The 21,781-nt window shown below is 39.4% G+C and overlaps 1 protein-coding gene across 33 annotated transcripts in view; it reads right to left on the bottom strand.

Moving 5' to 3' along the window:
• Positions 1 to 21,781, bottom strand: part of NRXN1 (neurexin 1) — a 1,287,750-nt gene that overhangs the window by 641,207 nt on the left and 624,762 nt on the right. For 32 of the 33 annotated variants that reach the window (XM_042451209.1, XM_042451219.1, XM_042451256.1 and 29 more), the window contains 3 exons: positions 9,953 to 10,075; positions 5,597 to 5,978; positions 2,210 to 2,400 (listed from right to left, as the gene is read on the bottom strand). In XM_042451209.1, the coding sequence (XP_042307143.1) occupies positions 2,210 to 2,400; positions 5,597 to 5,978; positions 9,953 to 10,075 (696 nt within the window). Of the gene's footprint in view, positions 1 to 2,209; positions 2,401 to 5,596; positions 5,979 to 9,952; positions 10,076 to 13,455; positions 13,469 to 21,781 lie in introns of those variants that run through there. The other variant, XM_042451487.1, reaches the window with a different exon arrangement.

The following is a 21,781-nucleotide window of genomic DNA, read 5'->3' as shown; positions in this document are numbered from 1 at the left end:
AGACCCTGGATTGCTTTGACAACTCATTTCTTCTTGTTGTTTCTCTCTCTATTTTCTTGCTTTGATTCTTCCTTTGTTAGTTTCTCAAGCTAAGTATATATTCTCTTGGGCACTGGCCATCCTGAAACAGGACACCAACCATAGAATAGCTAATCATATATTAGTGCCATTCCCTTTGATGAGTAATTCTGGCTAATATTGGGAGAAAAGCTAGGGACAGACAAGTATGTTTCAATTTTTATGACTTACTGAAGCAAAAGTCCATTCCACCCAATTTCTCCACCTTGTGTAAGAAGTTGGGAGGGAATGGAAGAATAAGGTGGCAACACTATGCCTGTGCAGTAGCAACCAGAGCCTGCAGGACAGGATGAGGCTTCTGAAAGTTCCAGTCTTCTGGCACAATTTCTTACTTCTTTGCCACCATTACATTTTAACCTACCTATTGTCCTGTGATGAAGGAAAAAATCTAGGATTTACTGCTTCAACTATCCCAGCTGGCTGGGACAGTTTTTAATCTTATCAATCTGGGATTTTCCAGGTTCCCCCCAGCCTGCAACCCTAACCAGGGACCACCTCCTGAGACATTACAAGGTGCTGTCCTTAAAAGTCCTTCCTCCATACAACTGCCTTTCCTGCACCCTGTAGAGAGAGCAAAGAGCAGCTAGCATCTGCTGACTTAATCCCTCCTCCTGCGCTCTGTTTTTTTCGTAAGCTTGAGGACAAGGAAAATTAACAATAGTAAACCACTCATATAAAGCAGCATGTACAGTAAGTACGTAAGTAAGTAAAATAGTCTCAGATGTTGGCCCTGAAATTTCTGGGCCTGGGATAGCCCTGATGTGGCAACCCTACTTGTCTGATTAGCAACTCAGAGGAAATTTCTTTCTTTAACTCCACTGATACACTCAGTGAGAGCTGTTCAACAGTGTAACATGCTGCCTCGGGGAATGGTGGAATCTCCTTCTTTGGAGGCTTATAAACAGAGGCTTGATAGCCATCTACTGTATTGGGAGTATTTTGATTGTGTATTCCTGCATGGCAGGGGGTTGTACTGGATGGCTATTGTGGTCTCTTCCAATCCTATGACTATGAACCAAGGAGGAGGAAGTAGTTATGCCTGAATAAGCAACAAATGGGCATGGGAGGTAAGGATGAAAAGAAAAAATACAAATTCTGAGTAAATACTCACTAATTTTACAAAATTTGGTCTTGAGGGTTGTTCGTGGCCCATAGATCAAACTTTCCCCACCTTTAGAAGTCCTGGGGGAGGGATCAAGCTGTATGGCCAGAGTTTTGGAAAGTTATTTTTTGGACAACTTTTCCCTAGATAGCATGGCTACATTCCTGGGAGCTGTATCAATCACAATTTATTCTTGAACCAATAGATGATTGAGAAGCTTTTAATGCTGTTTCTAAACAACAATATGATCATTACCTTGAGAATTCCACCATGCTTTATTTGGAGATTTAGGGATTCTGGGAGTAGGACTCTTGATTTCATTTCTGGATGGAAATGTTGCTTTCCTGAGGAATGCCTGTCATTACTGACTTGAGTTTGAACATTTGAACAGATGTGTTCCTTTTTGCAAGCTTTTCAGCTTGAATGCTTCCACTTTTTTTCTTGCACATACAAATATTTGAGTTACTTCAAATGTATCCCATGATCACTGACCACAGCATTTGAAGTATTAGCCAGGTGTTGTATCCAAAGCCTCTCTAAAATGCAGGTAATGCTTGTTCACTGTACAAAGGAATGCAATTCTCAGAAAGACAATAGGAACAGGCTACCTTGCAGATAACTGCCAGAAACAATATACTGCAGCCACGGATACTTATGATTGTCTTTACACATGTGTCTTTTTGACAAATGAGGGACTAGAAACAAATACTGGATGCAGCACTACAGAATTATGCTTCTTTTACCTGCAGCAAAAAGAGCTGATCCAAAGAATATGGATCTTCCTTTCTCACATCAGTTTCATTGGAGGGTGCATAGCAGAATTTATTAACTATGTGTTATCCATTTTCCGCTTAATAGTTAGCCCATCAAAGATTGTTATATAGAACTCGTATAAGCTTACAGACTGTGTGCTACTGAAGGCAGCTCAATGTAGAATATATATTTTAGAGATCTGTAAGACATATCTACTTTTAAGGAGCCAGTCTATCTTCTTGGACTATTATTCCTGCAATGAGGATTGTCACTTACTTTTGAGATCAAGGTTTCTTGCTCCCGCTGTGCTCTGTGTGGTGATTTTTGTGTCAATCTTCACTGTATGGAGGTTATTGGTGTCCCGCGATATCATCACATTATGCCACTGGTTGTCATTCAGGGGCTTATTGGAACTGCCCTTAATAAGATTTGCACCATTTCCCAGATCAAACACGTAGTGTAAATACCTGAAAATAGGGAACAAACGTAGCCAAGATTTATTTTTAAAAACTGAACAAGAAAGACCGATGAAACAGTTAGCTTTTAATTTTGACCCAGGCTTTATTTAAAGCAGAGGTGGGATGGTTTACTTCTTCGTTTTTAAAAAGGTATATATTGGGACTAAAATGTTGGTGGAAGTGGGGCAAAAACATAGCAAAAATGCCTCACATTCTCTGGTGTCATTTTTAGATAGGGGCTGATGGGGCTTTAGAGATTTTGTTTCTAAGTTGTTTCTGATCATGAATAATTAAAATCATGCTCTTGAGAATCTTTGCCAAAATAGCCTTGCCAGATTCACAATATGTAGAGATGATCTCTCTCACCATCTCTATATACAGTGGGTCCTTGGAATCTGCTGGTGCTCAGTTTCAGGAATCCATGGATACTCAAGTTCCATTATATACTATGGTGTAGTAAACTGGTGACCCATATATAAAATGACTAAATCAATGCGCACACATGGTATATAATGATATATATTCAGTTTTCATATAATTTAATATTAGTTTAATATTGTTGAGAGAAGGAAGAGGCTTTGCCTCTGCTCCGTTCAGCCTTCCTCACTTACTTTGTTTCTGTCATCCAGGTATGAACAAACAATATTTTTTTTATAAACTCTTAGGAAGTTTAGTTTTCTGGATTACAACTCCCAGGATCCTCCAGAGAGGTTGAGGATTCTTTGAGAAGCATTCCAAAAAGAAAGTTACTTAAGATCTGGTGTAGAAACTAAGCTGAAGTTTTGCCCTCCTTGAAATCATTGGAAAACCCACCCCTTTTTTTAAAATTGGGTGATTTCCCCCCCCCCCCCCATTTTAGCTAGACACCAGAGAAGCCATGTCACAATGCTACATCTAGGCTTAACTTCTAGTATTCAACTAGAGACCATATTCCAAAAAGGACAAAATGTGTCCCAGAAGAAATGTGACAGCTGCATATGCTGCCTGAATTTAAAACAGCATTAAAGACCAGTATCTTCCAGCAAGCTTATCCAGATGATTTTTAAATTGTGAATTTCAAATGATAAATTTTAGATGTGGATTGTTTTAATATGTGTATATCTTATTTGCCTCTTTAAACTAATGTGTATTTTAACTGATGTGTTTTAACTGATGTTGTTTGTTTCTTAATTGTAGTTGTTCCCTGCTTAGAACTATGGGGAGGGACAGGTAAGAAATATCATCATCATCATCATCCCCCCGGTGGCATAGCTATAATACATATCTAAATCCATAATATAATATGTATATAGTATACATATCCCATATCTATAATATAATAATCTCTTTATAAATGTAAGCAGGGCCTATGTTGGGTGTTCCTTTAATGCTCCAGGCTTCAAGCCAAGATATTTGCTTTGATAATGTCAAGGAATAGCACTTTTCAGAGGGGGGGAAATCTCTAAAATTCTTGCTTTCTTCAGAGAATAGTCAATCCTTGGGGCTCCTACATTGGAATTTATTATTTGCCCTAAGAGTTTTCAAGCAGAGTTATTGCCTGACTGCTTCAGAGGACACTGACCCTCTTTGCTTTCTCAAATTCTGTTTTATCAAACCTTTTCACGGAAGGACCCTCATACCATACAGCAGTCACTTCTGGAAGCAGAGTTTCAACAGCAAACCTCTTACAAGCGTATAACATATTCAGAAAGGTTCTGGGACAGGCATTGTCTATCAATAATGGTGCCTCCCTGGGCCACTTTCCACAGACTCACCTTGCAGCAGCCATAGTATAGTAATCAGCCATTTAATTTACCATAATATCATTGGCATTGCGTTGTTCCAGTTCATTGTGACTAAAAGCCATTTTGATTTGTCAGAAGGCCCCAAAGTAATAGGAAATTAAATTGGCTGCTTTGTACTACTCTCCAAAAGTAATATACTTTCCAACTTTTCACAGGCTGTAACCTGAAATAGGGGAGGGCAAAATGAGGACATGCCCCTAAATAAGAATTCTTCCCCCAATGAAATTTTCCTTCAGTCTCAGTTTTACTGGGTTGGAAAAATGATTTCATTTTTGAGAGGATTTCTTTTGACAAAAATATGTTTTGTCATAGGGTGGTGTATTTGTACTGACCTTTTTGTTCTCTTCTTTTTGTGTTGGTGTTAGAAGTAAACTAAAAAAAAAAATCATTTTTAAAAAAATCTGTTTGTCTCTAAACTTCTACCATTGCAATAATACTCTATGTGAGGATTTAGAAATACAATTTAGGCATCCAGAGAAAAGGGTCAGACAAAGGTAGCAATGGAATGTGTACTAGGTGTAAATGATTTTCAAGTGTCTTGCTGTCTGCAGTGCTAGAATTTTTTCAGACTAAAGAAAAACTAAATTGGATTATTTTTTGGGGAGGCAATGTTGTCATTTTGTCTCCTCCCTCAACTATATCCTGGGCTCATGATACATCTATGTGGTAAAAATAATGCAGTTTGAGACAACTTCAATTAATGTAGCACAATCCCATGGAATCCTGGAATTTGCAGTTTTACAAGGTGTGTAGCTTTCTCTGTCTAAGAGGGCTGGTGTCTCGCAAAACTACAAATCCCAGAATTCTGCAGAATGGAGCCATGGCAGTTAACGTGATGTCAAACTGTATTATTTCTATAGTGTAGATGCACGCTCAACCATCATCATCCAACCTTTCCTTTCAAACATATAATATTATAAAAAGATGAGAATAAGGAACATATAAGGTAACTTTAGAGACAGTATCTCAGCTAAATATTGTTTAGCTAAAAGAAAAAGAAAAGAAAAAGACTTAAATCCTGTTTGGTAGTCTTAATATCAGTAGGCCCATTGGATCAATTGTTGAACAGAGAGTCAACACTTATATAGATCCCAATGATTCAATGGGCCTATTGTAGTCATGACTACTAACAAAACCCAGGCCGAAATGTTGTGAGCTGCTAGTGAGGTAACAGTATGGGAAGCACCATAGCCCTCAATCTAGATATGTAAAATTGATTGTGCAGATTTGCGCACAGGTAATGTTAGCTGGGCTTATGTTGGGTGTTCCTTTGATGCACAGCTATAATGGATTTTTCCAGGCTTCAAACCAAGCTGCTTGCTTTGAGGGTGTAAAAATCTTGTTGGATTGGACTAAACATCAATCTAGGCAAATTTGCTGCTTCTGAACACAGGGCAGGTAGCTGTGAGTTGCATACACACCCTTTGACTAACTCAACCACGATAAAGTCATTCCCATCCCCGCTGTTGTAGAGTATTAACCCATCCAATGATGTCGTTTTGAACTGGAAAAACAGGTGCATAGAAGTATAAGCTTGCAATGTGGCAAGGGCAACATAGCTGGCTTTGGTCTTAAAGGTGACTGGATCAGCGATGATGTTCCTGAAGCCAAACCGAGCATTTAGCTCACAGTAATCAATATCCCCATTTTTGCACAAGTCAATGTATGCCATGCCATTAAAAGTGAGACTTTGCAGATGACCAATGAAGTTGGAAGGGACTGAGGACAGATAGCGGCGTTCTGTTATGATTCCTGTCTCTATGTTGTGGAATTCCAGTCTTGTATGATCCCCAGCCATTTGACCTTTAAAGGAAAATAGGTTGTGAGAAGTTAATATAGCAAATATAAACACTAATACTTATTTCCTACGGTCTCTTGTATATGAATGATTCAACAACTTCTGTAGGTGATCCAACTATCTACTGTATGTAGAAAGCAAATCTTCCTGTTGCATTACTGATGGGATGGATTTTATGTAGCGTCGGGAAGATTCTGTATGCAAATATCATGGTAGACATTCTTGCTTATAATTTATGTTAGACCACAGCTTAACTTTATGGATAACACAATGCACTTACTGAAATAACACACGAACAAATATATCAACATTTAAAACAACTGAAACTAGCACAGTAGAAATACCATAAAAATGCAAGAGGAAAGGCAACAACCCAAATTCAGCACAGGCCACCCTAAAAACTAGGGACTGATATAGATTGATCTTTCATGAGCATTTGGTTTGAGCAAACATAAGCTTGAAAGCACTTCCAACAGTGCTTGTGTCAAGACGCCTCTTATACCCTACTAGCTGTTGTGCTAACTTCAAAGCAGAAGATACAATGCGACTGAAGCCTTCTTCCACATCTAGGAATGGAAGAGAATTGATGTCCACTTTTTTCAAGGTATAACTTTTGAACATATGAAAATACTTGGGTTTCAGTAGATAACACATGAGAGAACTCTGTAAGTTTAGGATATGATTCTTTGGGGCTTTCAAAATTCTTAAAATGAGCCTTATTAAGTTTTAATTGTGTTGTTTGACTTCATATTTAAACTATCATAGATCCCATTTAGATGGGCAAGATGTTAAACTCATACATATATTCTTATATAGAATCATAGAGTTGGAAGAGACCGCAAGGGCCATCCCGTCCAAGCCCCTGCCATGCAGGAAATCTAAATTAAAGCACCCCTGACAGATGGCCATCCAGCCTCCATTTAAAGACCTCCAAGGAAGGAGACTCCACTACACTCCGAGGGAGTTTGTTCCACATTTGGATCTTACTAGATATAGGCTAAGATTGGTATGTTAACATGGGACAATTTTCTCAGCAATATAGAGGAAAGACATTTATAAGCAATTTCTGTCAGCCTGGCAGTCCAGGGTTGGGGTGAATTAGTAAACTTTCTACAGAATTTACCCAGCCATACCAGTTCAATTCACTGGACCCAATCAAAAAGGACATTCCCAGTAAGGCTGACCTACACAGACTTCATCAATTCTACTTTTCTGCCTGCTGCCTCTAGGGCAATTTTGTAATTTCAGCCCTCTTAAAGTTAGTGATGTGCATAGTCCTCCTGCTGCTGAATACTGTTTGTCTCCTCCCCCCTGCTCCTGGCACAGGACAGGATAATTCTTTAGAACAACCATCTATAGCAACAACAGTGGAAAGACTAAAAGGTGGCATGGTTTGGCCAATGCCCATCGTTTTGAGTTGGAAAAGCTCAAGTTGTTTGATAGTGGGAAACTCCCTGTCAGAGAGTGGTGGAGTCTCCTTCTTTGGATGGAGACAGAGGCTGGATGGCCATCTGTTGGGAGTGCTTTGATTGTATATTCTTGCATGGCAGGGGGTTGTACTGGATGGCCCTTGGAGTCTCTTCCAACTCTATGGGGATTATCACACAGGAGGCTTACTGTGGTTAAAACACAGGTAAAATGCGATAGCCGGTCACACTTCTGAAGCATCACTGAAGCATCCCCTCTCTCCTTCCGTCAGCAAAGCGTTCATGGAGCAGCCATTTCTTTAATAACGAGAATTTCCATTATGAGTGTTTTACTGCTGTTTTAACCATGGTAAGCTTGGATATGATAATCTCCTATGATTCTATGATTCTCAAGAACTTTGAAATCAGCTAGAATCTGTACAGTGTTCTGAAGCCAAAGTTGTTGTTCTCTTTTTCAAATGTGTGAATTTCAGCCAGCATAATTGCTTTGATTCCTGGCCATTTGTTCTATATCTACGCAAACTTTTGGTCTCTGTCCTTTTTCTCTTTCTGCCATTCTCTTCAACCTCTCACTTTCTAAACACCAATCTTCCTAGAACATTTTTTTTTGCTTCACTTTCTATGGAACTCCCTCTAGCCATAACCAGCCTTAGAACTGAAGCAGATTTTTTAAATCAAATTAATAGGGGGGGGGGGGGGGGGGACCTTTAGGATCCATGCAACTCAACCACTGACAATCCAAACTTCTGACTCTTGAGTTCTTTCTGAAAGGTTGACAGCTGAGCCAATCACAGCCATGGCCTTCACTGCTACCACCACAACCACTCTTACATCACTGCTTCAGACTATAATAAATGCATCCCTTAAAGAGGGGAAATTTCCATCAGCACTTAAGCATGCAGTGGTTAAGCCACTCTTAAAGAAACCCTCTCTAGATCCCCTGATAAGGAACAACTATAGGCCAGTCTCTTTGCTACCATTTTTGGGCAAAGTGATTGAGAGGGCAGTCGCCTTCCAACTCCAGACTGTCTTGGATGAAGCCGATTATCTGGACCCATTTCAAACTGACTTTAGGGTGGGATACGGAGTTGAAACTGCCATGCTCGCCCTAGTCGATGATCTCCGTCTGGACATCGACAGGGGAAGTGTGGCCCTGTTGGTGCTCTTAGACATCTCAGCAGCATTCAATACCATTGACCATGGTATCCTTCTGGAGCGCCTGAGGGAGATAGGTACTGGGGGCACTGCACTCCAGTGGTTCCGTTCCTATCTCTTGGGAAGATTCCAAATGGTGATGCTGGGGGACAGTTGTTCTCGCAAAAGGGAACTGACATCTGGTGTCCCTCAGGGCGCTATTCTGTCCCCATGCTTTTTAACATTTACATGAAGCTGCAGGGAGAGATCATCCAAAGATATGGGGTGCGGTGTTATCAATATGCCGATGATACCCAAATTCACTTCTCTATGTCTCCGACTGCTGCAGTGACTAGGGATGGCATCTCTCCTCTGAATGCTTGCCTTGAGTCTGTAATGGGCTGGATGAGGGGAAACAAACTCAAGCTGAATCCAGAGAAAACGGAGGTACTTGTGATAGGCACCCCAAGTCCAGACAGGGAAATTTGCCACCCAGTCCTGGACGGGGTCACACTTCCCCTAAAGGACAAAGTTCGCAGTTCAGGAGTACTCCTGGACTCATCCCTACGGTTATCATCTCAAGTAGATGCGATGGCCAGGAGTGCTTGGTACCAGCTTTGGCTGATATGCCAACTGTGCCCCTGTCTGGACCGAAAGGACCTTGAAACTGTATTACACGCACTGGTAACCTCTCGTTTAGATTACTGTAATGCGCTCTACATGGGGCTACCTTTGTACCAAGTTCGGAAGCTTCAGCTAGTCCAAAATGCCGCAGCCAGATTGGTCACTGGTACCTCAAGGTCAAACCACATAACACCTGTATTAAAATCCTAACACTGGCTGCCAATTAGCTTCTGGGCTCAATACAAAGTGTTGGTTATCCCCTATAAAGCCTTACATGGCTTGGGCCTGAGTTACTTAAGGGAACGCCTCTCCTGACATAATCCGCCCCGCACTCTCAGAACATCTGGGAAGAACCTACATGAACACCCCAAGGTGAGATTAACATCTACTCACCAGAGAGCATTCTTGGCTAGGGCCCCAACAATTTGGAACAACCTTCCGGAAGAGCTTCGACTCATTCCCACCTTGGACGCCTTCAAAAAGGCGCTGAAAACATACCTCTTCCGGCAAGCATACCCTCCTGATCTTTTATAGATTCAGCAAGTTCGCTACTTCCCGATCAGGAGTCTACCTCAGGCTGTGATAAATTTTTATATTGTACTAATTGTTTTTAGATGTGATATGTTTTATATTGTGATTTTAAATAACTGTTATTAGTATCATTGTGTTTGTATAATTTTCCCTCAATCCATCGGGAGAGGCAGGACAATATAAATAAAACTTATTATTGTTATTATTATTATTATATACTGTATGGAACTTTCTAATAATAAATGTTCATTATGCCTTATTACCTGTCATGGCTTGTTGGTCATCCACCATTAATTTTAAACTTTTTCCTCTTCGAACCACACGCACTGTGTGCCATTCATTGTCATTGAGGTTATAGCCAGCAAAAAGGGTTTCTGGACCTTTGCCTGTAGGGTATGCCAAACAATTATTATGGAATCTTTAAAACAGTCTATATGTGAACCTCACAGAGAGAAAGAAAGAGTAAGAGAAAGAAAGACAGAAATTGAAAGAAGAACAAAAAAGAACAGAAAAGAAAGAGAGGTACTGGTGCAAATATATTATAAAACATCTTCAAAAGACCATGAAGGAGGAAGGATATGCAGATTTTAAATGACAGATACACCATTTTAACAATATTTGCAAGTAATATTTCAAAAAATGGGTGGAATTGGTTAACTGAATTTTCATAAATGGGCACAGTCAATACAGAGATAGGCATTGTCAGTGTCAGAGGTTTACACAGGTTACATCTTTTCATTAAGGCGCTAATAAAATATTAATAACCTTCAAAATTAATCTCAGGTTGGAGATGGATGATTGTTTTCGAAAGTGATATTACAGAAGCATCTTTGCTCCTGGTGTGGTAAGTCAGTAATTTTACTGTATTAAGACTGATACTTAATGGAAATTCATTGTTATAATATCTATCTACTGGAAGCAGAATCTCTAAACTGAATGAAAGGTCATGGAAAATCTGCAGGTGGATCATGCATTTGTCAGCAGAAGTTGTTTTGATCAGCACAACTTTTGACCTCTCAGTAAGTCATCCTACTTTCCCTGTGTAGAGGTCAGAGTGAAGAGATTTGTGAGTTGTTGGGTATCTAGCAAAGCAGCAGGACACAGCAGTGCAATGGAGGAAGTATATTCCTTTTACTGTACATGCATCCATTCATAGTACACATACTGGCCTAAATCAAACCTTACTACATTCCAGCATAAGCAGGACAGAATTTACTTTTCCTTAGAGGTCCTCAGATTAGAAATTAGAAAACTAATTCTGGAGGATTCCCTATCCTCCATGAGCAGGATTTGGTGGTCAATGGGGGCTGCAGTGAGGAGGGAAGATCACACCTTTCCAAATTTGATGATGGAAGCAATTTGTCATTGGTTATTCCCCAGTGGACTTACGTTCCTGTGCAAAAACAACTGGTGAGTGAATATATTCATTTGTTCATTCATTTATTCACTAAATGTGCAGCATATCTTTTCAGCTTGTTGCTCAATAACAATGGAATGTATTCGGAGACATAGCCATGTTAGTCTGGAATACCATTATGCAATGAGATATTGTAGCACCTTTGTGATTAACTGCATGAAAAAGCTTTCATAAATTTGATCCACTTCCTCAGATGCACAGAGTGAACTGGTGCCCATGAGAGACCTTTATAATCAGACTGTATGAATAGCTACAAACTCCAATCCATCAACAGTAGGTTGAACAGAGACAATGACTTCCTGGAACACTACATGTACTACACCACTAGTTAAAACCCCAGCTTCATGAGGATGCTGTTAGGCAGTTTAACATATTAACTTTCTGGTCCCAGCCTGCACACATCACATTCCCAAACTCCTTGCACCATTCATATATTTATTCACCCACCCTGGTAACATCTTTTCTCCAGCCTTTGTTACTCAACAATCATAGTTAAAACAGATCTTGTCACTGCATCACCATAACCACAGGTTTTGCATTCATACAGTCTGATTATAAAGTCCCTTCTTGGGCATTATACAAGATCCCTTTGCTTAATGGAAAGTATATGTATTGTAGGGTAGATTTCACCATCAGACTATCATCAGTAAGTGACAAATGAAAAACAGGAGTGATAGGATCCTTCCACTAGTTGTGTCAAGAACTCACCTAAAATAACAGATTATGGCCACTATCTTACATGGTTGAGTGCAGTGTCACTATCTCCAGGAGTACCATTGTGCTGTAATACCCTCCCATATGTCCTCATAGCCAGATACAGACTGAGGACATCTTCCATTGAGAACTGTTGAGGTTCTACAGAGGTCTTCATGAATGATGTCATTGGTCTGTGTCTGGTTATGGGGACACAGCCAGTTGCTTCTCCAATCCCCTATTCTGTCCACCAGAAAGGGGATGACTATGGCTGAAAGAGGAGGGGGTCTGTTGTAGCACAACACTGACTCTTTGAATGGCTTTGAATGTTTTGTGAATGGAGGAAGAAAATACCAATCTCCACCAACACATAAAATAATAATAATACATATGTGTAAAGAGGAGTTAAACTTGTATAAGTCATTAATGGAAAACTAGCTGTTCTCCTCTACTGAAAGACTGATTCATCTTTTCTAGACAACATTCCCACACCTCTGAAGCTAATCTGCTGTTAATTTGCCCCACACATCCAAATATAGCCTACTGCTTTCAAGTAAGGGTGGGGCTGTTATTTCATCTGTAATGCTGAAGAAGCTTTAACTATCAATTCCTTTGCTTTATGTTGGTGGAATGGGGTTGGGGAGATGAAGAATGCCACCTCAGTCTTAGGGTAAAAAATGTTTGGTTATTGTAGACAAGATCTCACACCTCATTTACTACATGAGAATATGGACTGCATCTAATGTCCTTACATAAGAAAAAAAACATGGTTAGGAAGAATGGTGAAGGCCTACTTATATATGCCATTATACTATCTGAAATATGTTGATTATCCAGAAAGCATTCATACCAAGTCCTTGCAACTGCAAATAACAGCTCAGAAACCTGACTTTGCAGCATGTATTCAAGTATGAATTCAGGTCCACTCTCAATTTCACCAGTATTTTGTGCATATTTGGAGAGAGTTTAAATACTTCCAAAATATTTTCAGAAATTGGCACAACTGTGTGTGTGGAAGTAATTGGAAACCCAGTAAGAGAGCTTGGAAATGTTCCTTTTGGAGCCTCTCCAGGGGTGTGGACTTATCAGTCTGTTGAAACAAAAACATGACAGTCTTGTGGCACTATAACACTTGTAAGGTTTATTTTAATGAACTGTAGCCCACTGCATCTGAAGACCATCCTGGCTTGGACATTTGGGGAGCTGTAGTCCAAAAAAGGTAACATGTCTGAGTTCTCCCCCAGAAGCCAAGTAATGCAGAATAGCACCTTGCTTAGTAGTTGACCAAACTGCCTAGAACTTCTGGATTTATACATTTTGCTGTGTGGCAAAATGGAACCACATGCAAATGCAGACTTCTGTTCATATACAGTAACTAATGCACATGCAGTAAGCATCTAGATGCACGCCTGCATTTGCAATGTACACACTGAAGTGGATGAAAAGCTTTTAAAAATGTATAACAGCATTAATGCAGATGAGGATTTGCAAGCCTTTCTAACACTATTCCTTCTTGCATGTACCTAGCCTCACATGACTACAGCTGGACTGAAATCATAATCTCTTAAAAGGTGCTGTGATGGAAGGTGAAGGACATGATGGAGTTGAAAATTAATTCATGGCTTCTGGAGTGAATCAGCATTCTAATGCTATCACGGAATTACAGTTCTGAAACCACCATAAGTATGCTGGGTATTAATTTATACGAATATATCTGAAATCATGAAAATGTGAATCCTCTACCAGTACCTTAGTTAATGTTCCAAAACACATTCAGGCATAATTACACTGGAGTGCTTCAGAGATAAGTTGCTATTAATATGTCCATCTACCCATCCATCTCCCTTTCTAAATGCTTACTGAGACAGATCAGCACTCTGCCAGCATCAGAGTCAAAGCAGTCAACCTAAGACCAATCTTTCAGCTGTACCATTACACCTAAATACTAGTTTCTAAAGAGTCATCTGGAACTAAGATATCCTTTCTGCCAGTTTATGTACATTCTTTAAAAATGCTTGGAAACTATGCAGATTGACTGGGTAATGTATGAAATCTCCTGTTGCACACACTCTCCATGAAAAGTTTATCAGTATGTATTATGCATGCCAATCATTCAACACAAATTAACCAGATTACCCCTCTCTGATTTTAGTGAAGAGCTATTCTTTAATAGCAATATGCATTCTTTATCCAGTTCAAAAAAGCACCAAGAACCATACAAGGCAACTTCTTACAGTTTAGTGGATAACCTTAGTGGCTTCCTTTAAAAAATCCAAAACACCTTGGTAGTGACGATTTGGTCATTAAGTTTTACTGCAGTTTTCTGTTAATGTATAATTTTCAGATTAATGAGCCAGTTATAATGGATGCATTACAATAACTGCTAGCTTGCCTAGATAAATAAGGGAATTATGCACCTGTTCAATAATATATCTGAGTATTTTTTTTAATAATCATTTTGATAGAATGGCCTGGCTTTGTAGAACTTCTAAAATGTGTAAGTTATCTTCTTGAAATTTTTCAGATGGAACTTTTATTCAAATTACTTATTTCAACAAATTCATTTCTCTACTAAGATACTGATTTCCACACACCATGCCTCCAGATAGCCTTTTCCATTAGGGATATAAATAGCAAAACAACTAGGGATGTTCACATAAGCAAACATACAGGCTGAATTCCTGTGAACAGAACTGAGATGAAAGCAGTGCCCATTTGAATCCCAAGGTTCTAATGAGCCAACATTTTAATGGCATACATGTTTGCACAAAAGGATATATAAAAAGCCCTGAATCCTATCATTGTTCCCAACTAGAACAGACATATTGAATCAATATATTGACCTGAATTCAGAGAGCAACACACATATGCAGAGTAGGCACTGTGTCCAGGGTGTGAGAAATGTGACATTGCACAACAGATGAATTCATCAGGCGGCTGTGGGAAAAAAGTATTGTGGATCACAATGTTGCACAACTGGTGCATTCAGGAGACCACGATGGAAGCACTGTTGGGTGTTTCTACCTGTTCTGCTCCCCCCCCCTTTGCTTGTGTAGTATTAAACATTTCCCTTTGTTCATATAGTGGTGAGTGTCTTGTGGTTTGTTCACATGTCCTGCAGCCCCTTTAGCTCTGTGGCCATTTCACATTTAGCATTTCACAATGCAGTTTGGCCACTGCACAACTCAAACATATGTCCATGTGTGTTGCCCAACTTTGCTATTCTGCATGGTGGTTATGTACCTCTGTAATGGTGTATGTGGTTCTTTATGCTATACTAAGGGTTTATGGAATTGAGGCCAGTTTTAAAAATTGTTTACTTATCATTTGACAATTGATTCAGTGGGTCTATTCTAGTTGGGACTACCAACAGGATTCAGACCCTAACATCCCAAATGACTTCCTATGTTCTGTGGCATTGATATTTAGAAATTACATTAACCCTGTGCTTTTAGCATCCATGTAACATTTAATACAGCTTTATGAAAATCCTGTATCCAGATTTTGGACAACAGCTTCCACAAGCTCTGATCACTGTGATTCCTCACAGCTATAGTCCTACAAACTCTGGGTTTGCAGACAATGGCCTGGACTAAAATTGCAAAATGAAGTTTCTAGGAGTCACAGTTCTTGAGAGAACTAGGCTTGGGGGTCATAACAACCTTGTCTGACAAGGTTATCATTATCAGAACCTTGTGGTAAGGACTGGATATGTATGGAGGATATTGATTTAGATAATATGAGGTTAAGGTATGGAAGATTGTGAAAAAGCTTGACAGTAGACATCACAAACAAGTCTGGTGCCATTGAATTGAATGGAACACATACAGCTAAGCTTAAGGAAGTTGGGGATCACATCTATAGTGAAGAATTACATTTGCTTTCTACTCTGCTGAAAAACTGATTCACTGAGGTATTTCATGCACTAAAATATACTGCCTTCCACCAACATCATACTAGGTTGTTTTTTTTTTTTTTTTTTCATACTAAACCATTATAACACTATGATTCCACTTTAACTGCCATGGCAAGATCCTATGGAATTCTGGGATGTGCAGTGTGGTGAAACATTGAAATTTCCTTGCTAAGGAAATTGTAAACTAGTGATGTAAAAATATTCATCAAAATTTGATAAACAGAAGAAATATCTGTTATTCGAAGCTTAAAAAGCTTTTTAAAGAGAAGAAATTATGAGCACTTCTTGATCAACAAGAATTTTGGTTTTTAATTTGATGGCCAGGATTTGAGTATTTTGCATAAGCAAAGCTACCATTCATATTGGGCTTTTCTAGCAGCTCTATGTTCTTTAAACCTCTGCCAAACTTCCTTTTGACATGCTAATTGAGTTTGAAATGCCAGGTAATTAGTGTAAATGTTCGCCTCCCTTGTCCTTTATTTTAATTCGAGAAACCTGTAAAAAATACCTCTCTACAGGGAGAGAAAAAATAACTTTTTGAAAGTGGGACTTTTGAAAAGATTATTTTTTTAAAAAATTTACATCTAGTTCTCGATGAGAGAGAAGAAAAAAATTGGTTTGTCACAACCATTTGTAAACTACAAACAGGCCCTAAATACTCTAAAGACAACATATTCCATCTGATATTTGAAGCTAAGTAAGGCCAGGCTCTGGTCAGTAGCTGATGGGAGACTGCCAATGAATAGAAAGTACTGTAAATGATATCTCAGAGGTAGGGACTGACAAAACCACCTCTGAGTATTCCTTGCCTAAGAAAACCCTGTGAAATTGGTGGAGTCACCATATGCTGACAGGCAACTTGAAGACACACACAAACTACAGACCCCAGGATTACATGAGACGCTGCCTTTACACTCAAAGTGGAATTATACTACTTTAACTGTGTCCTGTGAAGGGCTCCAGGGTATCCAACTCCCAGGGGCTGATCTTCACACATTAGCTGCTCCCTAAAGCTGCTGATCTCCCCTATTGGGCAAACAAAACAAAACAAAAAAGCCCAACCCTTGTCTTATATAAGATCAAGGCTACTGAAAGAGTCCAATGTAAATCATATAGTCTATGAGTGATGGCTCTACTATCAGCATTAGACTTTCACATGCATTTGTGCATGTGTGTGCATATGTACAAATATGCACACATTTCCCCCCTAGGCAATAATTGCTGTGTTTATGTTGATTATTTCAAAACCACTTAATATTTTGTCCTGAATCTCCCTCCCTACTAATCATTATAGGCCAATATGTTTAATCTAACTTCAGCTCTCTTACTTGTGCCCTATCTCTACCTGCTTATAGTCCTTTGAGCTGATGATGGAGTGATAAGCACCCACTTTTTCAGATTTACAAAGGGCTTAAACAAATTCTTAAAGGACAAAGCTCATGCATTATTTCCAAAGACAGCAACTGTATGCCAGTCCATATTAGTGGACATTACCCAAGGACGAAGTAGACTTGTGGACTTGCCCTCTGCACTTGGTTGGATACTCTTGGAAGATAGACTAGATAGACTTTTGGTCTGATCCAGCAAGCTGTTATGCTTTTAAAACATACCATTCCATCCCAAGTACTGCAGTCATGTTTTACCTTTCCATAACTACACAGTGATTCCAAACTCACTACCTCTTACAAAAAGGAAAGACAAACATTACTGTTAGATTATGGGAGGAAGAAACAAATGAATGGGGAGATCTGACAATTTCCTTGCAGAATGATTAGATCCTATTAAATGCCCTAAGGAGAACATATGTTGTGGGGATGCTCATGGTTCAGATAATCTGAAGTAGAACATGGTCTTTTATCTATAATCTGCAGAATTTAGGTTATTATGGTGAATTCAAATGAAGGATTTTGGTCCTAAAATCAGTTTATTTGTATTCTGTGGCCACAGTCACATGACATTAAACCAGGGTCCTGAGGAAATACTAGCTTGGTATCCAAAAGCAGCATGTTTTGTAAAGCTAGTATAGGCGACAAGCCATGGGATTTTCCACTTCATGCAGAAACAACCACACAGTATGCCCTAGCATGCTCCTCATAACTATTAAGCCAGGGTACCCATGGTTCCCTGGATTATCTTGCCATATGGCCTGGATCATATCTTCTTGGTGTCATCACTTGGAGGACCGCCTCTCCCCATATAATCCGCCCCGCACACTCAGGTCAGCCGGGAAGCAACTTCTGAGGGTTCCACCCTCAAAACATTCTGGGACTGCACAAAGGGCGTTTTCAATCTCAGCCCCGCAGTTATGGAACTCACTTCCCGTAGAGCTCCGCTCGACCCCCTTCCTCGACCTTTTCAGGAAGAGACTCAAAACCTTTCTCTTCGAACAAGCTTTCCCCCAATTGTTGTAACGTTTCTCTCCCCCCCCTCCTTTGCACTTGCACTTTGGCTAGTCTTTGTATGGTTTTAATCTGTGTTTTTAACTTTTGTTTTTAATGTTTGAATTGTACATTGTAGTGTGTGTATTTATCGTTTGCTGTTCCCAAGATGTTCTAACCCGCCTTGATCTCAAGGAAAGGCGGGCTATAAATAAACAATGTATTTATTTATTATTATTACTATCCAAAATGCAAGGCTACATCTTTGGTCCCATCTGCATTGGCACAGGACAGCCTGGAGCACCCTGGTCCCAGAGCTGTCCTGATCATATGGATGGGCCACTCGTTCTGACCTCAGAACAAGTGACTTGAAGCAGCAGCAGACACACAAGGTGACAGAGTGAGACACATTTCAAACACCCACCCAGCATTGTAACAGAGGGTTCTGGATCTTGTGGAAAAATCTGGAATAACTGGTGAGGTATTTTAATTCATTTAAAGAGTGTTAAATCTCAGTTCTGGTGCTCAATGGGTGGCCATTGCCTGGTATGTTCATATCAGAACCAGGATTTGGCCTGTGCAATGTTAGATCTCCCTGTTGAGAGGACAGGGGAGGCCATTTTATTTGGCCCATGCAGACAGGGCTGCAGTCAATTTGTCTTCAAATGGCATGGCCCATTTGTATGCTTTTCTTTATAATGGCGCGATACAGACTGTCCCTTTGGGGCGGCCTGCACCCACCCCTTTCCACAGAGGATTGGGGCCAGGGCAGCCATACCAGCAGCCCCTGTGGCCCCAATCCGGCGTTTTTCCAGGCCACGGAGAAGCAGCAAAATGCTGCTTCCCCATGGCCTGGAAAAGGGGTCTTCTTGGGGCTGCATGCCCCCGGACACCCCGACAGGCATAGCCATGGGAGAAAAGGGCCGCCTGGCCCCTTTCTCCCTGGCTTCGTTCCCGTGGCAACCCTACCGTGGAAGTAGGGTTGGGGAGCGTGAGGTTGCTGCATGCTCCCCAGCCCTAGTTTTGGCCTTAGGATGGTGCTTTTGTGCCATCTGTATCGGACCATTGTTTCTCACAGGTAAGCATTTCAACAGGTCAGATTGGACTATTATATTTTAATTTTTAAATGTTTTTTTTTTAAAGAAAAAAAAGAAAATGTGGGTTATAACACAAGTGACAAAACATATATATTCTAGGATTGGGAGGTGAATAAAGAGCATGAGAGTGAGATAGAATGTAGATATGTTTGTCACCTATGTTACAATCCATATTTTAAGAAATAACTATATGCTGTGTGTGTGTATATATGTCTATGGCTTGCATTCCAATAGGCAGAATGTTTCATATTGTTATTGGAGATCATGGCACTGTTGCCAGAAATGATCCTGATACCTACCTTAAAAGCTGTCCAGATGTCCAGAGTGACAGAGGTTTGTGTTGTTGCTAAGTGGGATGCTAAAAAATGAAATGAAACATCCCTTCCTGGCAGCTATGGCAAGCAGAAGCAGGAAATCTTTTGAGGACTTGTCACAAATATTCAACATGGCATGATTGCTGGTGCAAGGGGATAATTGCATAACCCTGAAATACCCAATTCAATAGCAACACAGACCTCCATCACTCAAGACAGGTGACTGGCTTTTATGATGGACTCAGGGGTCAGGTAGGAAGTTAAAACATACCTATGACTTGATGGTTGCATGTTTGTTGCAGGACCAATGTCTACGTATCTATATGCAGGGCATATATATCTATACGTGTACACACACACACACACACACACACACACAATGTCTAAACAGCTAGATAAAAAGATAAGTGGGAGGCTGGGAAAACTGCCAAATGGGAAAACTGGACAATTTTCATAACAACCAGAATGATAAAACAAATAATAATGTTGAACTCTATTTACTGATTTAAACTGACTGCTACAATAGCAGTCTTTTAAGTTTGCACTTATTCTTTGTTTAAGAATAATAAACTTTTTTGAAATTCTCATCGATTTTCAGCACAAAAGATGTCACGATACTTCCTTGCTAATGACAATTTCAAAAAAGTTTGAAAGAAAACACAAGAATGCATTTAGTGAAATTGAGAGATCTGCAAAGGAACACATCCTTTGAAAGTAGAAAATACAATATATGTCAGGCAGCAAGTACTGGAGAAACCCAGGGAAAAGTTGATGACATTATACTAGAATGTTTGCTAATGCACCTTATGCACTATATGTGCATTGCAATGGAGGGTTCAAACCATTAGCAACATGTTTAGAAATATCACATGTCATTCACTTCTCACACTGAACAATTTAGAATGCAGAATCACCCACAAATAGATGTCTTCATAGAGACATGCATCATGTACATTTTCTGGACATCTACATCAGACTCAAAAAAATATAGAGCAGGGCAGGAGAGAGGGGAAGAAAGCTATGGGTCAGGAATTTGGTTCAAACTAAAATATATGTATTTTTTTTTTTCTTTTATCTCTCAGAGATTTCTGGGCCAGCCCTACCACTGTACACAGAAAATTAGCTATGTGTGTTAAAACAGACAATTTACAAGTTATTTATTGTTACTGGACTATGTTATATTTAATTTTATTTACTATCACGGAGTGGGAAGGATTTTTTTTATCTCATAAAAATAAATTTGCCAACCATGGATATAATATGCACCTGGATTTAAGCGGGTGGGTGAAATCTGTTGTCTCAAGCAGCAAAATGTCTCAGGCCAGGTTTGATATTGGTATAGCACTAAATTTATACACAGAATAGAATGATGGACCACATTTCACTTTACCATTCTATACTCACAGATCCGCATTTGTGTATGAAGACTTGCATACTTTTTTTTTTAAAAAAAATGACAGAATGGCTTTTCCGGTATCTTTTTATTATTTACTAAATATACCTTTTTAAAAGACAATTTATGCTTTTTGTTTTTTGTTTACTGGGGCAAGAAAATGATAATATTTGACCCTTTTCATGTTACAAAACACATGGAGAAGTCTTCAAGTACAAATATGGATCTATATGGGCAACCAATGAATTACGACTGCCATCTTATTTTGACTGTGTCAATTTATGTCATACCAGTCCATGATCATTCCAAATTGGAATGAATAAAACCCTTGAAGTAATATAATTAAAAACTAATAATAGTGTCCACCCAGATTAATCAACAATGTTAAGAGCACAGGAACATGGAAAATAAAGGTAGCAAAGCATTCTTCAATTTTCTTTTGAGTAACATTTCACCACTGTATAGTAAGAATGTACAGTTTTAGTTAAAACAAAACAAATCATCCTGCAAGTTCAGAATAGAGGAAATTTGGACTGTGAGTTTCTGTTGAGATGAGAACTCCCCTTAATTCATAGCTGTCTCCATTTGATGTGCCAAGTACAATAGCACATAATATTGGCTATTAATCTTTTTTTTCCCCAGGTTCAAGTTTGGAATTGTTTTAGATCCTTATTTTTGGAGATGAGTATTTTTGATAAAGCCAAAACAAGCAAAAGACCTACAGTAATTTGCCTATTAACACATGAAAAAATACACTTAGGTTGAATTGAAGAAACTAGGCTAGTTAAAAAAAACCATGATTACCAGTTAAAGTCCTTTAGTGCTTTGCTGAGAAATACAATGGTATCATTGACGTCAGTAAGGATAGATTTGGGATATCTGAG

Source organism: Sceloporus undulatus, chromosome 1 (genome assembly GCF_019175285.1).
Source record: "Sceloporus undulatus isolate JIND9_A2432 ecotype Alabama chromosome 1, SceUnd_v1.1, whole genome shotgun sequence".
Classification (NCBI taxonomy): domain Eukaryota; kingdom Metazoa; phylum Chordata; class Lepidosauria; order Squamata; family Phrynosomatidae; genus Sceloporus; species Sceloporus undulatus.
This window is presented reverse-complemented; position numbering and strand designations above follow the sequence as displayed.